The sequence below is a fragment of the Aptenodytes patagonicus genome, chromosome 2 (assembly GCF_965638725.1).
Source record: "Aptenodytes patagonicus chromosome 2, bAptPat1.pri.cur, whole genome shotgun sequence".
Classification (NCBI taxonomy): Eukaryota; Metazoa; Chordata; class Aves; order Sphenisciformes; family Spheniscidae; genus Aptenodytes; species Aptenodytes patagonicus.
The window spans coordinates 131,846,184-131,866,343 of record NC_134950.1 but is presented as its reverse complement, the minus strand read 5'-3'; the positions used below and the strand labels follow the sequence as shown (position 1 = coordinate 131,866,343).

The 20,160-nt window shown below is 36.6% G+C and overlaps 1 protein-coding gene across 6 annotated transcripts in view; it reads right to left on the bottom strand.

The window, feature by feature from the left end:
• Positions 1-20,160, bottom strand: part of TBC1D5 (TBC1 domain family member 5) — a 338,077-nt gene that overhangs the window by 65,273 nt on the left and 252,644 nt on the right. For all 6 annotated transcript variants that reach the window (XM_076331221.1, XM_076331219.1, XM_076331224.1 and 3 more), the window contains one exon: positions 14,374-14,480. In XM_076331221.1, the coding sequence (XP_076187336.1) occupies positions 14,374-14,480 (107 nt within the window). The remainder of the gene's footprint in view (positions 1-14,373; positions 14,481-20,160) is intronic.

The window sequence follows — 20,160 nt, the reverse complement described above, 5'->3', positions numbered from 1 at the left end:
CTAAATACCTTCCAAGTATTTGCTTTAAAGGTTTATTCATTCATAGGCTGTTGCCTTATATTCTGATCTACCTTCTTAAGTCCTGCTAGTAGTAAATATAGTTTTAATGAACTATGCAATGACCTTTCCAAAATAGTTGTTCATAGGTGAGAGTACATTATATTTTTGACGGAGTCAGTCTTCAGCTGTTTCAGTTTCACATGTCGTATTTTTGCCCTACAGATTTCATTATAGACTGGAGTAGCCATAGCCTTATTATCCTCCTGTTTTCCACATAACTGCAGATAACCCTCCGTCCTTGGAAACCTTATTTTTGGAGGAGGATATAGGAGTTGCATTTTAAAGATCAAAATATTGCATGTGCACAAAAGGAGAGAAGAAGATTTAAAGAGGTAGATATCAAAGGTCAGGATGATTTCTGGGGTCAAATTTAAGGCTGGGAATTTCCAGATCATTTCCTGCAGTCAGACTTAATCTTGTATGAAATGTCTCATTTTCTTTCTTTGGAAACATATTAAACATTTTAAAAATATATCCGGTTTGTAATGTTCATTAAAAAATGAAACAACTAAAAGCTATTAGACAAGCATTACAAAAAACCTCATCTATCCTACCACCCACATTGTAATGGCCGCTCTACGTTTCTCTTCTCCTGTTATAAAAAACAATATTTGCATAACTCTACCCATTCATATGGCTTATAAGTCAGTCCTCATCAACTGACAGCAATAACAATGAATCAGCTTTAGTTACTATTGCTCGAGTTTGGTAATTCAATGCATTTCTATGATAATCAAATCCAAACTGACGTGATGAGGATAACTGATGGTTCTGCGACTACTATGCGAGTAATCAAACAGTGTAACTTTTCTCCCATGAATTAAATAACTTTTTTCTTTGTGTGTCTTGATGACCATTTCAACAAAGTGGAAGAGTAAGAGGTGGTTAAAATAATGGGCACTTCCAAGTCATAAGGCAGCCCTCTGAAAAATTCACGTTACCAGATGCTAGCCAGTTTTGCAGTTTGTTTCCAGTAACTCAGTATATATTTTAAACTCAGCAAATACAATGAAATTTCTTTTCCACCACCCAATAAATAATAAAAAAAGATTATTACACACAGCTTCTGAATTAAAAAAAAAAAAAGATTAAAAGATCATGTGGAACGGTATCTTGAAACATATTTATGCAGAAATGACAAGCAATTCAAGACACGAAAGGCTGATCTTCTACCTAAGCACTTAAAGCCATTAATAGGAATAATGATCTAACTCGAACATATGAATGAGGCTCAAGCATTACTTTCACAGGGGCCTATTTAAATTCCTATGAGGTTTAAGGTATCAAAGGAAGAAGCAGTTTAAAGCACTATTACATGCAGTGAAAAAAAAGCCCTCAGAAAAAATGCTGTTGAAAAAACATTAGAAATGCAAGACAGTAAATACCAAGGGTTACTGCTGCAACTCCTTTTGTAAAACTACAGAGATATCCTTTTGGAAAATTCCATTATTTAAAAATACCACCCTGACATATATGTTAGCAGACAAGTATCTGCGAAGTATTACCACGGAAATTTTAAATAGTTCTGAAAACTGCACTTCACACAGCAAAAAATACGGTTTTATGAAGATTATGATCTTTTTGTCATTGTGAAAATGTCTTCTAAATTTTATTTTTTAAACATAAGAAGCAGAAAAGAAAACCTACACAGTTACAGTGTCTCTTCCTTATCAATTTTAAACTAACTCTCCCCTCTAAGCATCCAATTTCAGCTATCCCCTACATTACATTCCATTTATTAGGACAGAAGACTAAACAAATTTATTTACAGCAAAACATAACTCTGTTGTCTAAAATATTCACAGCAACCACATTTTTCCCTACACAGTGCAATTTAGAATGATCCTATTTACATTTTTAATTCCTTAAGCGAGTAAAGATCTTCCTTTTCTTTTTCAATTAATGTAAGTATTTTGACTAGTACCTCAGATAAAATCTTTTTTCTTGAAAGGATAATAATGCTGTTAAAATGACAGAGAAAACAACCCTTCAAATTAGTGGCTTGTTGAATCTCCCTAAGAAATTGTGTAAGGGCATTATACAGATTAACACATTTATGGTTTTCCCCTTCTAAGGAAAGAGGGTACAGAAATCAGAGAGAAAAGCTGCCTGTGCCAATACTAGAAATCCCTCTTCCCCACGCCCATTTTGTAGGAGCAGTCTGCTGGTTCTATAATTCTTCTAATCTTAATTTCTAGCTAGAGTGAGCTTTAGTTTCAACTGGTAGAAAATGCCCAATTTATACTTTTAAAAGAACTATGTATGAAATTCAGATATAGAAGCACATACAGAAATTTATGTGATTTTTTACTTTGTCTCTTCAAAATGTATTAGCCACAGCCCAAAGGGAAGAGATGCTTTAAAATGTTTCAGGTATCTCTGAGGTACTCCTGCCTCTGAGCCCTTCCTTGCCTAAAAGATGCCCCCCCCCTCGTTTGCCTGCTGAAGCTCTAACCCCCGTCCTCCCGCTTCTGTTCCCAGTCACCACCAGACTGACTCACTCCAATTCCCACGGCTGGCAGGAGGTTCTTGGGGACTTTCTATTTGGGTTTATTCTCCTCCAGGGACACGGGGCCGAGTTAAATTACACCCACGCCTGCTCTTTTCCTAGGCAGGGGGCTGAGGCCGCGGTCAGAATCGCACTGAACGCAGCAGAGATTCCCTAAACTTGCATAAACCGCTGAAAAGCAATTCCCACCAGCTGAGGATCATGCTCCATATGCTCAAATTCCCTAGTATAACCCTTTGGAGGGGTCAAAGGGCTATACTGGCCTCCGGAGGCATATCGCGTCGCGTTACCCATGGAGTTGATACGATACAGCAAAGCATGCTTGTCTGTGACGGAAGTCACAGGCAGGCTGTTCTACAACACACCAGGAAAACCAGGTTACTGCTGCAACGTAACGTTTCACCATCTGAATACACATTATTTGTGAAAGTTTACACGCGGGTGCAAGTGGAGGAATCCCTACAACACTCCTTTTTTCTCCTTTGTCGAGGTATTTCCTTTCCCCCCTTTTTAGTATTATTAACAGAAAAAAAAAAATCAAATACAATCTTGCACAAAATCTGAAGGTTCAGAATAAAAGACAACAATGAAAAAAGATTTTCAATATGTCTGATGAAAAATGAGACTTATTTTAGTGAACATGCTATTGCCTCAATGCCAAGGGAAAAGCACTCGTCATTAGAGAAATGAATTGCTCAGCTGTTTATAAGCAAAAAGCTCTGGGGGAATTTCTCAAGGCCCAAACCACAAAGCATTGCAGGGTTACACAAACATATGTTGCAGGTGTTTTAGGGTAGACAGGTGGGAAAACCTCAGCTACTGAAAAATACTCCACTTAATAGATTGTATCTGAAACTAGATAACCTAAATGCAACAGAGAAAAAACCAAACAAAACAGCAGCAGTGAATTATATGTACAGGCAGCAATAGGCTCACCAAAATAATCACCTCACTAGTGCCAAATGGGATTTTTTTAAACTCTTTTCTTTCAATATATTAAACAAATGCTGCCAAACATATATCTTTTTTTCTAAACTAATAATATTTGAAGCCTAAACCAAAGAACAGACTGAACTAAACATATATAAAAAAAGAGAAAGATAATGATGCAGTGTTGTTCTTTTTATTTGAGTATTTTTAAGGAGGCAGTTTGCTCCTTTTTCCCCTCTTTAGCTGACAGGGCAATATTGGATTTTTTCATAATTCTCGTACAGCCTAAAACATTTTTGTATTAAAATGCTGTTTTTTTTCCTTTCATTTGTCTCTAATGAAAGTTAGAGGAGCATATGACCCTGTATTCAGTAATGACTGGGATGTCAGCAAAGGTTTACCTTTTCCTTCTAGCTCACCTATGCTTCTTTCTTCAATAAAGATGATACAAACGTGGCAAAAATTTGGACTGAGAACAGAGCTGAAATATAGCAGCTGAGATGAGGATAAGGAATACAGTTTGTTCAGTTCAGCAGCAGTTTTTCTATTGGGCACTAATAATTAATATGAAGTGTATACTAATGATTAACTAATAGCCTAGCTGCACAGAAAATTTCAGCTTTCCTCTTTTTATTCTTTTGTCAGGTATCCAAGCAGCTGTCTCCACTCTATGACTAGACTTATATAGTATAAGCAATGGCTTAACATTACATAAACATGCCAAGATATTTTGTATACTAAACAACCAACCAACCCACTGCTAACTCTAGAGCACCCAAAGCAAACACCATTCCCCAAACAAAACTTTCCTTTCGCCTTCGAATTTTCCTCCTCCCTAGTGATACCTTCTGCAGAACAAGCAACCTGCTGGAGCACAAAAGGTATTCCATCCACCTACAAACCACTGAGTTAAATGCTTACTGAAAAGAAAAAAAAAAAGCAGAGAGACATTAGAGGACATAATATGCTATTGCCAATTTTAAAGTGGTTCGAGGCCAATAGCAAAATATTATCCAAAACGTAGGTTGATAGTCTGCATCTATCAACCCTATGTATGACAGTAGCACAACATGAAGAGTATCCTGCACAGAACCAATAAAGAACTTCCTTTAATCACAGGAGTCAGGAGATCCGTGCGCTAATACAGGCAGTGGCAAAGGAACACCATAATCCTCAAACTGGGAATAATGCTTCCTGTTTACGTTTTTCAGAAAGATGCTGTGGGTCTCAATCACAGAACTCGTTATTTACAACGCAATAACAGCATGAAGAATTACCATATTTGATAGTTTCTAAAGAAAATTAGGGAGTGCTTTTTTTTCCCAAACCAACAAAAATTCCCAGAAAGAACTGAAAAGGAAAGAAAATTCAGTTAATTGGGTCAAGGCAGGAAGAAACCCCTGAACTCCGATCAAGCTGAAATAAATTATCTCCAGTTTTGTTACGTGACAACCCTCCATTCCCCTGGCAACTAGAAATTTCAGATACCAGGAAGATATTTTAAATACCGTGCGTTATGGTCTGTTTTTAACTTCATACACACATGCTTTCTCTCACATGGGCATTCTATGACAAGAGATGAAGAACTGAAAAAAATGACAAGTGAGACTTAAAAATGCTTCAGTGACTTGACTGAAAGAAATTTCTAGTTGTATATTTTGGTATTTTGGCTTCTTGTCCTAACCGATTGGAAAGACTTTTTTTTTTCATTTATAGTTTTACAGTGTATTGCATTTTAACAGGTAGATCAAATCCTACCAGATCAGCTTTTATCGATATTCCAGACAAAAAGACTCCAACCTGCCAACGTTCAAGTTCATAACCTGTGTAAAATCCACATCTTGCATCAACAGAATCACTTAAGTACCTTTTAAATCTGCCTCTTAATTTAGTTGCCTATTTTTCAGCTGAACCCTTGGTTTTAAGAAGTAAATTAACTAAATAGTGAGGTATAAATCCGACAGTGTTCAGCCCTACCCCATGACAGATTTATGCTCTGGCATCTTGCAGCCCCGCACGGTTAGGAACAGGAGTTTTACAACATTGTGGAGGAAAGATCCAGGCTTTTGAAGGGAACACACAGCAAGCTTTGCTTTAAAGCCTGGAATGCTCCAAATTATGAGATTTAAAATATGACATCTTTATGTACAGAAAAGCTACCACATTATGGTTTTATTGGCACTCGTTTTGGACAACCTGCATAACTCACTGGTGGCTTTGTGAGTAACACAGTTATCCAAAGCTCACACTGATAAAACCCTTATAACCACACTTACAGCGTTGTCTCTTCTCCAGATACATGCCTGTACACAAATCTCACATATCAGAGAAAAAAGAGAACATTCTAAGGTGCTATTTGGTTATTTCTGTTGCGTGGAAAAGAAACAGATTAATTTATGTTCCGTGTGTAATGTGCTACGTAAAACACTTGAAAAAGGTCCCTAGAGGAGTGAAAAAGGCTCTTTCGAAGAGCCCCATGCACACACCACAGCAAAAGGAATATGACATCCAAGTCTTTTCCTCTAAAACGCAGAGAGAAGCTAAGGTCCTGGTGCTGTGGGACAGGCAACTCCTTTCATTTTGGGATTCCAATAATGAGGATACTGCAGAGCCATTCTGCTCCTTAATACTACTGCTCCTTAAAAAGATAAAGGACAAAGAGTCCTACCTCACATGTCCAGACCTAATTTTCCATAAAATGTTACAGCAAAGGATAAAATGTATCATTCCCACTTCTATCTTGAAAGTATATTGTTCTTTCAGAGAAGCATTCCCCAATACAAATGTACTCAAATAGCTTTGTATACAACAATTAATACATTAATATTTACTATAAAATATGTCAATACACCAGCAGTATATCTACATTTATATCAGAAGAGACTGAACTTAAATTCCATCATAATAGATTGGATATGATTCAGTAGCTAATCTTTCATACATTATTGAAAAGTTATGAATCTATTTTTATATAACTCACAGTTTGTGTTTTGCAAATTTTAGTCAAATAAATAAATTATGACATGGAGAACTTTTGATTAGGTAGAATCAAAGTGCTTTAAGTGTTTTAAGTGCTTCCTCTTGATAAACTACCTTGCAAACTAGAAGTGATTAATTGAATTGTCAGGTTGCACACAAGAAGAACCATAATCACCTCACTCTAACACTGTTAAATACATTTTATTAGTGTAATTTTATAAATAACATCATTACTCTTCAGGAGAGGGTCAGTAGCTTTAGATGACTTTTTAAACAGAAGTAAACCAATCATTTGAAAGAAACAGCCCCAAGAAATTCACAAGCAGGAAGTTTTATTGGTAGCTAAAGTAATTAAGAGCTTAAAGTGCTTCAGCTTCTTGCTTTAGCATCAAGTACAATCAGAATTGCTTTTGCTTTGCTACTATGGATATCAACTTGCTCAAGGAGAAAGCACAGTTTAAAGTTTTGGCTTCCAACAAGAACTTTCTCTTCCATCTTGCCTCTCTAAAGTACTTGCCCTTAACATGACAGAGCTTATGAATTCCCAGTCAATATTAACAGGAATGCTAATCAGCACAGGAGAATAATTCCTTCCCTATTTCTAAATTTTCCCTGACTGCCTCTCTGGCCTGAACATGATATTGCTGCATCTCATGCCTTCTCTTCCTGATTAATAGGGAAGACACCTCGATAAAAGGCATAATTATAAAATCTGCAGAGAAGATTAAAAAATGCAAACGCTTTTTTTTTCTTGTGTTTGCAATTCTTAGCCCAATGACTGATCAGCAAGTAGTTGCCTTGACTATTTATTGAATAATGCATGTTACTTGCTGTTCTATACAACACTATTATATACTTGTTCTAATATTATTTGAAAATAGAAACAATGGTTCCTAACTTGCCTTTAGCTGTCTCCTCTGAAAGACTCTGCACCTCTCCCCCCGCCCAGAAATCATCAGCCATGCCATCAACTCCTCACTGCCCTCAAGGCCAGCAGCTCTCCTGCTGGGTCACACAAGACCGGCAATGAGAACAACGAAGTCAACTTGGCCTCCTTGCCGGGCTCTGCTCTCACTACCAGGAGGGGACTGCAGCACCATCTTGCTTGGCCCTACACAGAACTGGGACAAGTCCTTTGTTTCTGCGCCATCTTACCTGTGGCACAGCTTTGTGTTAACTATGAGAGGTGTCACTGTTCAGGAAGCTTTGCTTTAGTCTGTATTATTTCCCACCATTTTCCTATTCATTTAAATGCAACGGCTGCTTAACTTGCATGGATACAATATTTGTGGGTTCTTAACCAAATAACTGGCCTGTGCATACAACACTAAAGACAGAGCAATACTGGCAACTGCATCGTGGTCGGCAATCTAAGAGATCAGCTCTCTCCTTTGAGGGATGACTACTGTGTTACGTATGATACTGAGGAATGAGAAGGACTTTGAAAGATTTCTCATTCGAAAAGTCTTGACTAGATGACTAATCAACCACTTTCCAAGAATTTTTCCTGAAAATATTACTTGTGACATACAGGATACTTTGAAGAAGATAACTATTTTACAGTGGGTCGATTAAATGGTTAACGTATCAGGGGAAATTGCAATGAACTTCAGGAGAGATGAGAAAGTTATTGCACTATGGGTACTGACCACATAGCCTTTTTATATTTTAAAATGCATAGGTGCACTGGGAACGAAGGTTTTGAAACAAATGTAGAAAAATGAAGAGGATTGTTAACTCATGGTACACTTAATAGTTTTATTTGGTACTATGGCAACACGGTTATTCCAAGTAACTTACCATTAAACTCATAGCTGCCTGTCATACCTTATTCTGTTAATGAAACACAATAACTGAATATTTAGAACAATAATTCTTAAAACAAAGCATGGCCTATCTCCTTGGAAAGCAAAAGTTTCTGATTTTAAGAACATGAACATAAACAAAGAACAAGTTAATATCATGGCTTTTACATCTATAATATATGCAATTCTTAGTTGCATAGGCCCACATTAAAAAGCTTAGCATGCAGTTACAGAAAAACCATCAATTTATTCAAAGTGAGGTGTTTAGATTACATTTAACCGTATTGTATTTACAAATGGGGAAGTTAGACCATCAAAATGCTTGGGTTCATTTCAAGGAATTGAATGTGGTTATAAAACCAGAGGTCAATTTGAAGATCCTGACACATTTGTGTTCATAAAAGTCTATTTACGTTGCATTAAAATCCAAGACCTTAATCTTTCAGAAATTAAGGCAAACAGAAGTTCTCTGTGTCTCTGTGAATCACTGAAAGTAAATGCATTTATTTTTTGTTTCTCCTAATTCCTTTCCTCCCAGATGAAGAGACATGTACTTAGCTTTTCTGGAAAACCTTGTTTCCTTTATCAGTCACATCCCCTGTCAAGACAACTCTCCTTTAAAGTGCAGGTGACCTTACTTGTACCGCCAGCTCATACTGCATTGGGATATCCATTATCCCAGATTTCTGATACTTACTTTTCTACACCCAAAATCCCTAATGTATAATTGCAAATCTCCTGAAAAATCAGTCACATTTTTCATGATCAGGAAAAAAAAAAGCAAAAAGCAAAAAGCAAACGTTTGTTCAGAGCCCCCCTCCCCCTTTTTGGTATACCCCTCTAACAAAATGGACTCTGCACCCCACTCAATGTGTAGGTACAAATTAATGAGCTGTTAATGCCCAAACACTGCCAGATTCCAACTTCTGATTGGCTGCAATCTGGTCATTAAAGAGAGGTAATTAATGCCAGATTGCACACACAATGCTAACAAACAAACAAAACAACCCCAAACCTGCTTTTCTCCTGCCACAAACAGCAAAACAAACAATACTGACATAACGGCAGCTTTCAAAGGACAGTTGCAGCTCTGCAGCAGCACCTCAGTTAATGAGTGTATAGGAAAGAGTTTATCTGAAGAAGAAGAAAGTGAAACTCAACAGCCTTTCAGGCACATGAAACTAGCTTGGAGAAAACTCTGAGACGGTGGCAGCTACTTAAGAAGAAAATTCAGCTGAAAATAAACGTACAAAGAGTTCGGTTCAAAATTTCAGTAATGTGTTTTCCCCTTGTCACTTATGGCTCAGATTGTGAAAAGTGTTAAAAGCTGGAATGCAGATTTCTCCACCTAATTGTTATATGAGTGATCATGACCATATATTATTGCTTAAGTTTTCTGGCAGTACCTGTAATTTCAGTCATGACGAACTAATACGACTTCTTTGAAATGTCATGTATGCTTCATCACGGATTTAGTTAGAATGTAATATTATTATACGGCCACGTTCAATGTCAGCAAATAGCTTAAATATAATGTTGAAAAAATATCAGCAGCAGTAACTAGAATATTATTAGCATAACTAACAAATTAATTCCCATCAACCAAGCACAACCACTTTCTTTTTTCTTTTTTTGAATTGATGGCTTATGATAAAAGGTGTCTCCACTGAATTAAGCTCCTACCTAGCTTGCTCGATGAACAGGGTAACTCTCCACGTTAAAATATCTGAAAGCAAACTTATTCTACAAAAATATTAAGAATAAATACAGTAAGCTTTCAGACAAAGGATGGTTGTCAGGTTCTTAGTATGCAATGTAAAACTGTAATATTCTATGTAGTGCTTTAGTTTTCTAATAAGTCATTGTGATAAGGTTAACACTTCAACACAGAACAACATACAAATAAGAATACCCAAAGATGAAAATTACTTTGCTTATGTTGCTGTATTAGAATTTTATTTGCTAAAGGGTGAAAACAGATTTGCAAAATTCACAGTTAACTTAAAACAATAGTTTTAAACCTTTTATTCCTAGCCCTGGCTGCCTTCAGGAAGGAAAGAACATCTGGTTATTTAAGGAACACAATATGTTCACATTTTCTATGACTTTTGTTTCTAATTGGGTTTTTAAATTTTTTTTTATTTGAACAGCTCTAGTTAGAACTATGTTTTTTAATCACTTTATATTTTTCCACTGCCCTATCTCCGTATCTCTACTTCTTAATTTTGCAGCCTTTGCTTTGAAAATTAACAGTGCTCGATGGTTTTGATAAGGAAAAAAATGAAGAAAATTGGCCACTCGTGGGATATTAAATACACAGAGACACACCTTCAGTAAATGCTTTTGGATATACACAAAAACCCTTCCCTTATTTTCTCATTTCACATATACATACTTTTAATAGCCCATTCTTCCATAAGAAGCTCTACTTTTATATTCAGAAGGACTATAAGTGCATAGAAGTTACTTTCATATAAATAATTGAGGTAATTATCTGTTCAAAGATTAGAAATGTGAAACAAATACTCTGCTAAGCAGGTTAACTTTATCACCCTATGCAAAAACAACAACGCTGATTTGAGTTTTTCATTCCACATTTTCCTAAGAACTGGAGCTAGCCAAATGCAGAAAAGGCTGAAATTCAATTATTCTTCATTGATCCATACTCATGCCTGTAAAATTAGTATCTCTCAGGCCCCCCTTCAGAGACAGGTGCATTAACTTGTTTTCAGCTATTACGGAGATGTGTATTTCTCTTCCGTGGCACTGGAATATATCAGAGATGTGGTATCTAAAACATCCTCTCATCCCAGCTGCCAACTGGGGTTCACAAAGTGAAAAGGAGAGCTGCTGCATGCATTAGATTAATGGCAAGCACTAATTACTTTTCGTATTATTGTTATTACTGGATAATGCTAAGGCTTCTGCTAAGGCTTGATTCCACAAAAGGTCAGGAAATTGTTTTTGTCCATCTGTAAGAAAAAAATGCCACCCATCTTTTAAGTATAGCTTTCTTTTGACATTTCGGTTGCCCTCCTGGTGATGACTGCAGTGAAAAGAAGCAAACAAAACGTGACAGGTTCATCAAGCCAAAGTTTAGCTCTCCTGACAGTCTATAAGACAAATAAATAAGGAGGAGATATCTGTTATGTCAGACCAAGGAAACAGAAGAAATAATGGATGTTATTAGATGTGCAAACCCAGATTATCTCCAGAATTGGAAGTTATGGATGGAAATGTGCCAGGTCCATCTTAACTACTTCACCATTTATGACAGGATTGTTCCTTAAGAACCTTTCAGTTTTATGTACATACCACCAACCTTTCTTAGTCCAAACACTCCACAACTTCCCCTCAGTGAGATTATTTGGCATTTACCTAGCTGCAAAAATAATCCCAAAGACAATATCTATTAACAAACCTGCAAGAGGCAGATTCCTGTTTTTCCCTGTCCATGACTTCTAAACTGCATTTCTTGTCCAGCTGAGATTTAAAGCTCCAAGGGGCAGAGAGCAAGCCTCTCTCAGATATTTGGAACAACACTAAACATTCTTGCTATGTTCAACAAATAATGAAATAAGCCACTGGACCATGCAACAGTCTCCCACAGAAGAGTTCCCTGACTTCACATATTAAAACCCAAGTGAAATCTTGGAAGAAATGCCACACAGAACAACTCAGCCCTGGCTCAGGAGATCTAAATTGCACTGAACCAAATGTAATTTCCCATTAGAACCTAGAAGCTGGTGACGCAGAAATGCACAGGAAAACATCAAAGGAGGAAGAAAAATCATTAAGCACTGAATTTGCTAATCATCACTTACAAGTTACACTACTGACTAAAATCTCCTTGTCTTTTCTTCCAATCTCCTTTTATCTGCTGAGGGAATAAAGGCAAACTGAGTTATCTTTATGCAGATAGCACAAAAAGGTTATAATAATTTTCCCACTTATATTGGTATACAATCTGTGTACTGACTTTAGACTTCTACAGCACCGATGATGTCTTGTTGAGTCTTCCCTTTCATTCTGTGTAATGAAAAATTTTGACGGACTTGGAAAATTTTTATGTGTAGGTCTTATAGAATAACAAGACTTCCATTTCAGAAATACGTTGGATTGAACCAATGTATGCTTAAAGACACGTAAGTGAAACTTAAAATCATACCCAGAAAAAGATAAGAAACAGGTACTCAAGTCATAGCATTGAAAATAATACATTTCTTTCTCAGACCAGGAGCTATTTTTTTCTTTTAGAGTGATCCTTGAGAACAGTTTAGCTTCCTTGCTGTAAGAAGTCCAGATCTGTTTATGCAGTCTCAACCCAAAGACCCAAGGTAAAACGAGAGGTGGCTGGAAGTCCCTTAGGGCTCTTCATTCTCTGAAAATCCCAGCTTCCTAACCTTCAGAGTATTTCCCAAGCAGATAAGTACAGCTTAGAAATTAGGAACAATTGTAATTAATCATATTTAAATTGACAAAACAACTAGCAGTCTTTGCATGAAAGAGCTTTACGTACTCATTCACCTGAGTGAAGGGAGAACTACCTGAAAGACACGGTAGGAATCACATCCAGTATTTTTATGAAAGGTGTTCAAGACACACCTGAGAATGTTAATTAATAGGACACTGAGGCCTTATGAGCCTGACAACTTCATTCTGTTGGAGAGAAGAGCGTAAGGAGCGGAATAGTGATCAAGCTTCTTTCATGGGAAGTTGGTGGTTTATTTTTGCCCCCTTCAGCTGGTAGGATATCTTGTATACTGCCTAGGATGCTTTGGAGGACAGTTGAATAATTAGTAATTATTCTATCTTTTAATATATACCTTCAATAAATGACAGATTACATATTGGATTTAGTTTGATATCTTAGCACAATTTTCCTCTCTCTGTATCTTCCCTCTAAAAAATACTTCTACCTTGTTTTGCTAAGAGAGTACATAAATAAATGCTGGGCAGCCTGATTTCACACACTGCTGCCGAAATCTTAAGAAAGATTCCTGAGATTTAACGCTACAAACTTTCTTACACACTGAAAAGGCGATATACTTTACTTCTCGTCATGAAAGAAATCTTTGCGCCCGAGAGGAATGAAGAAAGCAGCTGAAAGGATGCAGATTTCTGCAAAAAACTAATATAGAAACAAAGAGACAATTTTTTTCTTAATCCATAAAAGTGTAAACAATGGTACTGAATGAAATTTTGCAGAAGGCAGTCAGAGTGCAGAAGTGATGAATTTTTCACTTTCAAAGGTGACGTGCATCAAGAAGATGAGGGAAATCAGACTTTACACTGGCAGCCTACTAATGGGACATGCACAAAGACCATGCAAGCAGCACAAATTCTGCTATCTGCCAAAGATCTGAGTACTGCAAAGATTACTGTGTACAGCTTCATCTCAAATACTTTATCCACTATACTGTGGATATCTGCTGTATATTATATCCACACATATACACATGCCATTCTAAAACAGCAAGAGGTTCACTTTTTTTTTTAGTATAGGTGAGTATATCATAAACTGTATACTAGTAATATGTAACATAAAATTTATGAATTTATACATTTTATTCAAGTGAATCTTTTCAGGCTGTAACAGCAGACTCTCGTTTTTAATTGAAAACCATCACATAACTATTATATATTGGGTGGGGGTAGTGCTTCAAGGATTAACAGTGATTAATCTGCAGAAATCCCATGAAAAAGGTCTTACAGATGAAATTGCATGACAGTTTCCATACAGCTTACTAGGTTATTATATAAAATATTAGTTTCCCTCAAAAGTATCCTTTATTATGAAAGATGTCTATGTAGAATACCAGGCAAAGGTATTCTAAAGAGCATAAACATCCGCAGTTACCCGAGCTCCTAGATGACTTTAGCAAAGTAGTAGGATAGTACCCTTTAAAGAGTAAAGGAACTTGTTTCTACTCTTGGTTACCAACTCTTTCCTTCAGCTTTTTTGTCAGGTAAGAAGAAACTTGAAACTACAGTTTAGATCCCAAAATGTAGGTTGTTATTAACTTCACAGTATTTAGGACATTTTATTACAGAGATTTATTCCCTGTATTTACAAAGTGAGCATCTCACCTTTGGATCTCGAAGAAAAAGTGCTCTTAGGATAAGGGAGTGAACATCTCCAATAGGTCGATAATGCATCAGAAGTCCCAAACAGGTCTGATAATTACTTGAAATCACTACAATGAAAATGAAAAAAAAGAAAAAAAGAGGGAAAAAAAAGTGAAATATTACTATCTTATTTTGATATTCCAAAACAGTACCTTTTTCAGTAGATTCATTGCAGTTCAGATTCAGCTGTCTTTTTCCACATTAAGTCTCTTAGAACTCAAGCAGTGCTCAGAGTAATATCAAGAAGATACTGCATAATCAAGCTTCATGACTACGCTTGGTCCAGTATCATTAAGGACAATGCTAAACCTACCACTGACTTTATGTCATAGACATTTATGTTAGCTCTAGATTTAGATTCCTAAATTTAGATCTCTGTAGCGGTGCACCTAAAGCCGGCCTGAGCCAGTGGAGGTCAGGGCAATACAGTCAGTGGAGCCTGAAGAACTAGTCCTACACTCTGAAATGGACACTGACTTTTCAGGCACTCATCTGCAGACACCTAAATTTAAGTATGATAATTTGTGAGATAAATTTTACCTTTGGTCCTGCTTTTATGACAACTTTCCCCCACTCTGACAATTCTTTGCTGAAATATCTTTTATGTTGCTCTTACGTACATATCCACATACATGCCCACACACATATATATACACATATGCAAAATGACGTCAACAACTCTTTGTTTTCTTGTAAATCAGAAACTATTCACGAAATGTTCAGGAAAAAGGGAAAAGGCTAGATTTTAATTTCATAAATACTTAAAAATATAATATACCATTATCTTTATTAGAATTTTTTACTTATTCAGGAATTTTTCAGCATGCTTTGCTAAAGTTTATAATTTTGTTATAATTGTGCTTGATTTTATCTGAATCTATGTAAGTATACTCTATGGTTCTTTGCTTGTTGTTGTCGTCTTCTGTTTTGGTCTTTTTTTCCCCAAATCAATCTAATTATGAGTGCAATTATTAAAGACATCTTTTCAGGCAGGTCTATGTAAACTACTTCATTTCTTTTACACCATCTAAATCCAGGCAATCCATCTGCCACAGCTGTCAAAGTAATGCCTGTTAATGGTGCTGCACTCTGCAACATAAAGACAGCCTCCAACAATAGTAATTGTAAATAAATTTTTAACAAACTTTACTATTCTGAGAACTTTAGCTGCAGTAACAAATACTTTTAATTAGTCAGGTCTCTATACAGGAAAGGATCATTACAAATACAAAATTATTCTGAATCAATAAAAGGCAAAATAAAGGACTGTTTTGAGGACAGAAAGATTTAAATGTTTCTTTTTTTCTTTCATGTGAATAAGCCTCACATCCTCCTGTACCTTTCCTCCCTCAACAAGAGGATTATGGGGAAAAGATGCAGGACTAGGCAAAATGAATAATTATAATCTGTGTAGGGAACCACTTTATCATCTTCATTTCCGTTGCTGATCCGACAGCTTGTAATTTCATACATCTGCTTTCATTTGTAAAGCACTCACTTATCCTACTCATTCTTTATCTGTTCTGCCTGTTCTTTTTCCTACCCTTTGTTTTTCTTGTTCATATTCAGGTACCTGTTTTTTCTTCTTGAAGTCACAAAGCTGGCATAATGAACACAATACAATGGTCTCCGTCAGAGTTCTTTCAGAGGAGTATAATACGAGCACCACATAGTATATACCCAATCAAACTCTCATACGTAAATCAAATTTAAGATGCTGTACTGCAGTTATGATCATGATGCCTTTTTACCAAAGTAAATAAAAATACTGAAAATGGATAGTAAATTCTAAATACTTTTATAAACGATAGGTGGTAAGACTAATGCATTTCTCTTTCGAACAGATCAGTATGTGTTCTATTCTGCAATATAAAATGGATTAAAATTATCCTTTCTTTATTTTTCCTGGAAGAGTTCTTTGCTGTCTCACAGATATAGAGAAAAGTAAATACTAAAAAAGCTAATTTATCTGAATGGTGCAGACTTGACCCCTGACAAAAAATTTGTATTTTCAACCACAAGACACTTACTCTCATTATTAGTTTCTTGAAATGTGTAATAGCAAAGCAATTGAATAATGGGGGAAAAAAATCAAACTGTTGGGCAATGACCTGTGTCCCCTCTGATCCCTAAAAGTTAAATTTTAAAATGAAACCTTACCATCCAAAGAAAGTTAAAAAAACTCCAAGACTTTAATGAGGAAGGCCTGCTAACTTTTATATTTATTTTATCTTTAGGATTTTCCTCACATATTCATAGAATCATAGAATCATAGAATAGTTTGGGTTGGAAGCGACCTCTAAAGGTCATCTAGTCCAACCCCCCTGCCATGGGCAGGGACATCTTCAACAAGATCAGGTTGCTCAGAGCCCCGTCCAACCTGACCTTGAATGTTTCCAGGGCTGGGGCATCCACCACCTCTCTGGGCAACCTGTGCCAGTGTTTCACCACCCTCAGCGTAAAAAATGTCTTCCTTATATCTAGTCTAAATCTACCCCCCTATATTCTATTCAGCTGTCCCTTTTTCATGTAGAAATCTTTACAGAGGAGAACTTCATTGCCAGTGCTCTATTTGCTGGGGAATCTTTGGCTTAAAGGGATTACTTTGCTGAAACACCTTTTGGTATTCTTCTTTGTTTCCAAGTGAGCTGTTCTTGGACATGAGCCGGCAATGTGCACTCACAGCCCAGAAAGCCAACCGTATCCTGGGCTGCATCAAAAGCAGCGTGGCCAGCAGGTCGAGGGAGGTGATTCTGCCCCTCTACTCCATGCTGGTGAGACCCCACCTGGAGTACTGCGTCCAGCTCTGGAGCCCTCAGCATAAGAAAGACATGGACCTTTTGGAGAGGGTCCAGAAGAGAGCCACAAAAATGATCAGAGGGCTGGAACACCTCTCCTATGAGGAAAGGCTGAGGGAGTTGGGGTTGTTCAGCCTGGAGAAGAGAAGGCTCCGGGGAGACCTCATTGTGGCCTTTCAATATATAAAGGGGGCTGTAAGAAAGACGGAGAGAGACTTTTTACCAGGGCCTGTAGTGACAGGACAAGGGGTAATGGTTTTAAACTGAAAGAGGGTAGATTTAGACTAGATATAAGGAAGAATTTTTTTAATATGAGGGTGATGAGACACTGGCACAGGTTGCCCAGAGAAGTTGTGGATACCCCATCCCTGGAAGTGTTCAAGATCAGGTTGGACGGGGCTCTGAGCAACCTGATCTAGTTGAAGATGTCCCTGCCCACAGCAGGGGGGTTGGACTAGATGATCCTTGAAGGCCCCTTCCAACCCAAATCATTCTATGATTCTTGTCTCTTCAGGACAAAATGTATAATATTATCCCACGGAGTGGCGGTTTTCTTAAAAATGATAAAGAAAATAGCAGTAAAACAAAACAAACACCCCTTTTCTGAATATGCATATTGGAGTTAAAAGGATTTCTAAGAATCAACTGTAGGATAGTTTCTGGAAGGAGAATCTGTGCAATACAAATTTCTCCAGTCTCAGCAGTACCTGGATGGTGCTGAAGTTCGACAGTGAAATATCTTACATTGTGCCCAGCTGCCTTGTAATGAGCTTGGTGCTGGTGTACCCGTGCTTTTCCTTCAATAATTGGCTTGGCAAGAGTCACACCTGGATCCAACTTTTATTGTGAATAACAAGTTCTCACTTCTCCAAAGAAGAATGCTATTGCTATGTCTAGGGAAAGGAGTAGAGAAACTCCTCTACATAGAGAAAGCAATCTTACTGCCTTTTGATTAGTATTTGTTATGCAGTGCCCAGAGGAACATTAAATTGCTTTCTCCCTTCTGCTTTAGATGAGACTGACTTTTCTCTGTTGGTCCAATAACCATTCCTGGACACAAACAGCATAATAGTGGTGGAAAACATGTAAACTAACTGTACCTGTCCTCAACCAAGTCCTAATTTTCTGCCATGTCATTTTTCAAGAGTTCAATGTTTGATGCCACCAATCCTGTATCCAGATGACTTCCTAACCCAGGAAGGGTGGGACGACTTCCCCTTGCTGCTTTACGCATGGCTATCTTCTCTTTAGTAGGCCCTAAACTGAGTTAAACATAGATAATACGAACATCTTGCACAGTAACAAAAATAACAAATCAGCTCCTCTAAGAAGAGGCTGTGGCTCCTTTATTTCCCTCAAAACCTTCAGAGCACTTTTAAATAAGAACAAATATATCCTAACAATGGCCATAGCTAGTCTTCAAGTAGGAACATGATAAAAATATACTTATTCTAACACTGATCAGTCAAAATTAGCTCCTGGTGCAATAATGATGTTAGTTTACTATGCAAAATATAGACAGGTCTTTCAGGTTTTTTCATTTTTGTCCTTCTTGAAGGGAAGTATATAAAATATATATATTTTTGCATTGCACCCTCCCCTCCATTCTGATTTCATCAACAACTGCATATACATCCATATTGGTGAAAAAGAAGGAACATGTTCATGCTTCTGATTTGACAAATTAAAAAAAAAAAAGGTTGTTTTGCATGAATTTTTCTGAAGAAAATAATTTATTAAAACTCACAGATACTTTGGTATACAACCCTACACTTGGCTTGTGAGGATTATCACTCCACGGATAAAGCTCTGCTTGGATACAGATGTAAAACTGAACAGAGCAGTTTACAGAATGGCTGTGTACATGGTTATGTATCTGTAATCTCTAAAATAATCTAATAATCTAAATGCTCCCTTCACCTTGAATAATATGTCGTTTGAGTAACAGAGGATTTCAAAACTAAAATAAAAATAAAATGAAAAATGTAGCAGAAATAATATTTTCTTAAAATCATGACCTTGAGAACATCATAATAAAGCACAGAAAAAAATCCATCAATTCCCAAACCAGCAACTTCTCCTCCACCCCCAAAAGTGTTGGTATAAAAGAATCTGCATAATTTTTAAACTTTCAGATGCTTTCAGTATTGTATTATTATCATTGCTTATGTTTGACATTTTTATAACATGCTATCTTAGGAGCTCTATTACTATTCCTATTGTTTCAAAGTTTTTAAACTGAAAATTTCCAGATGGTTTATTTATAGATGATTAACATCATTGGGTGTTTTGAGCTAACATTTCCTATCACCAAATAAAGAGAAGCTTTTAGAAACTTATTTAATTTGAAAATGTTTTTAAAAATACTACAACAGAACTTTGAACTCCATTCAAAGCTCAAATATTATCAGCAATAAAAAAATGAGGAAAAAATAGAAAACTTTTCTATTACAGATATATAAAAAAAGCTTTCTTTTATCAAATCAAGAACTGTGGAAATTGCTATAGTTTGAGCTTAAGTTTGAAAATATATTCAACTTTACAGTATTTATGACTAGGTATTTTGTTTCACCATTCTAATATGCTTAGAGTAACTAATTAGGTCCAACTACAGAACAAAAAGTTACTTACTACAGAAACAGTATATGTATGAAGTATTAGCTGTCCTGATGAGATGACTTTGCATCTCAGCTGGGCAAACGTACTCCACTTTAAAGCTATTTACTACTCTAGTTACTAGGCCCAGGGATTTCAGAGAAAAGGGGGAGACCGATTTCATACAGATGCCTAGAACACATTTTTAGCTCACATTTTTAGTTACCTCATACTGATACTTGTACATGAGCACCACAAAGCAAAACAAAACAAACCCAGAACAACCTTCCCCCCCAAGAAGAGAGAGGCTGCTTACAAACACAGTTCTAAAGTTTTTTTTTTGAAGGGAAACGAT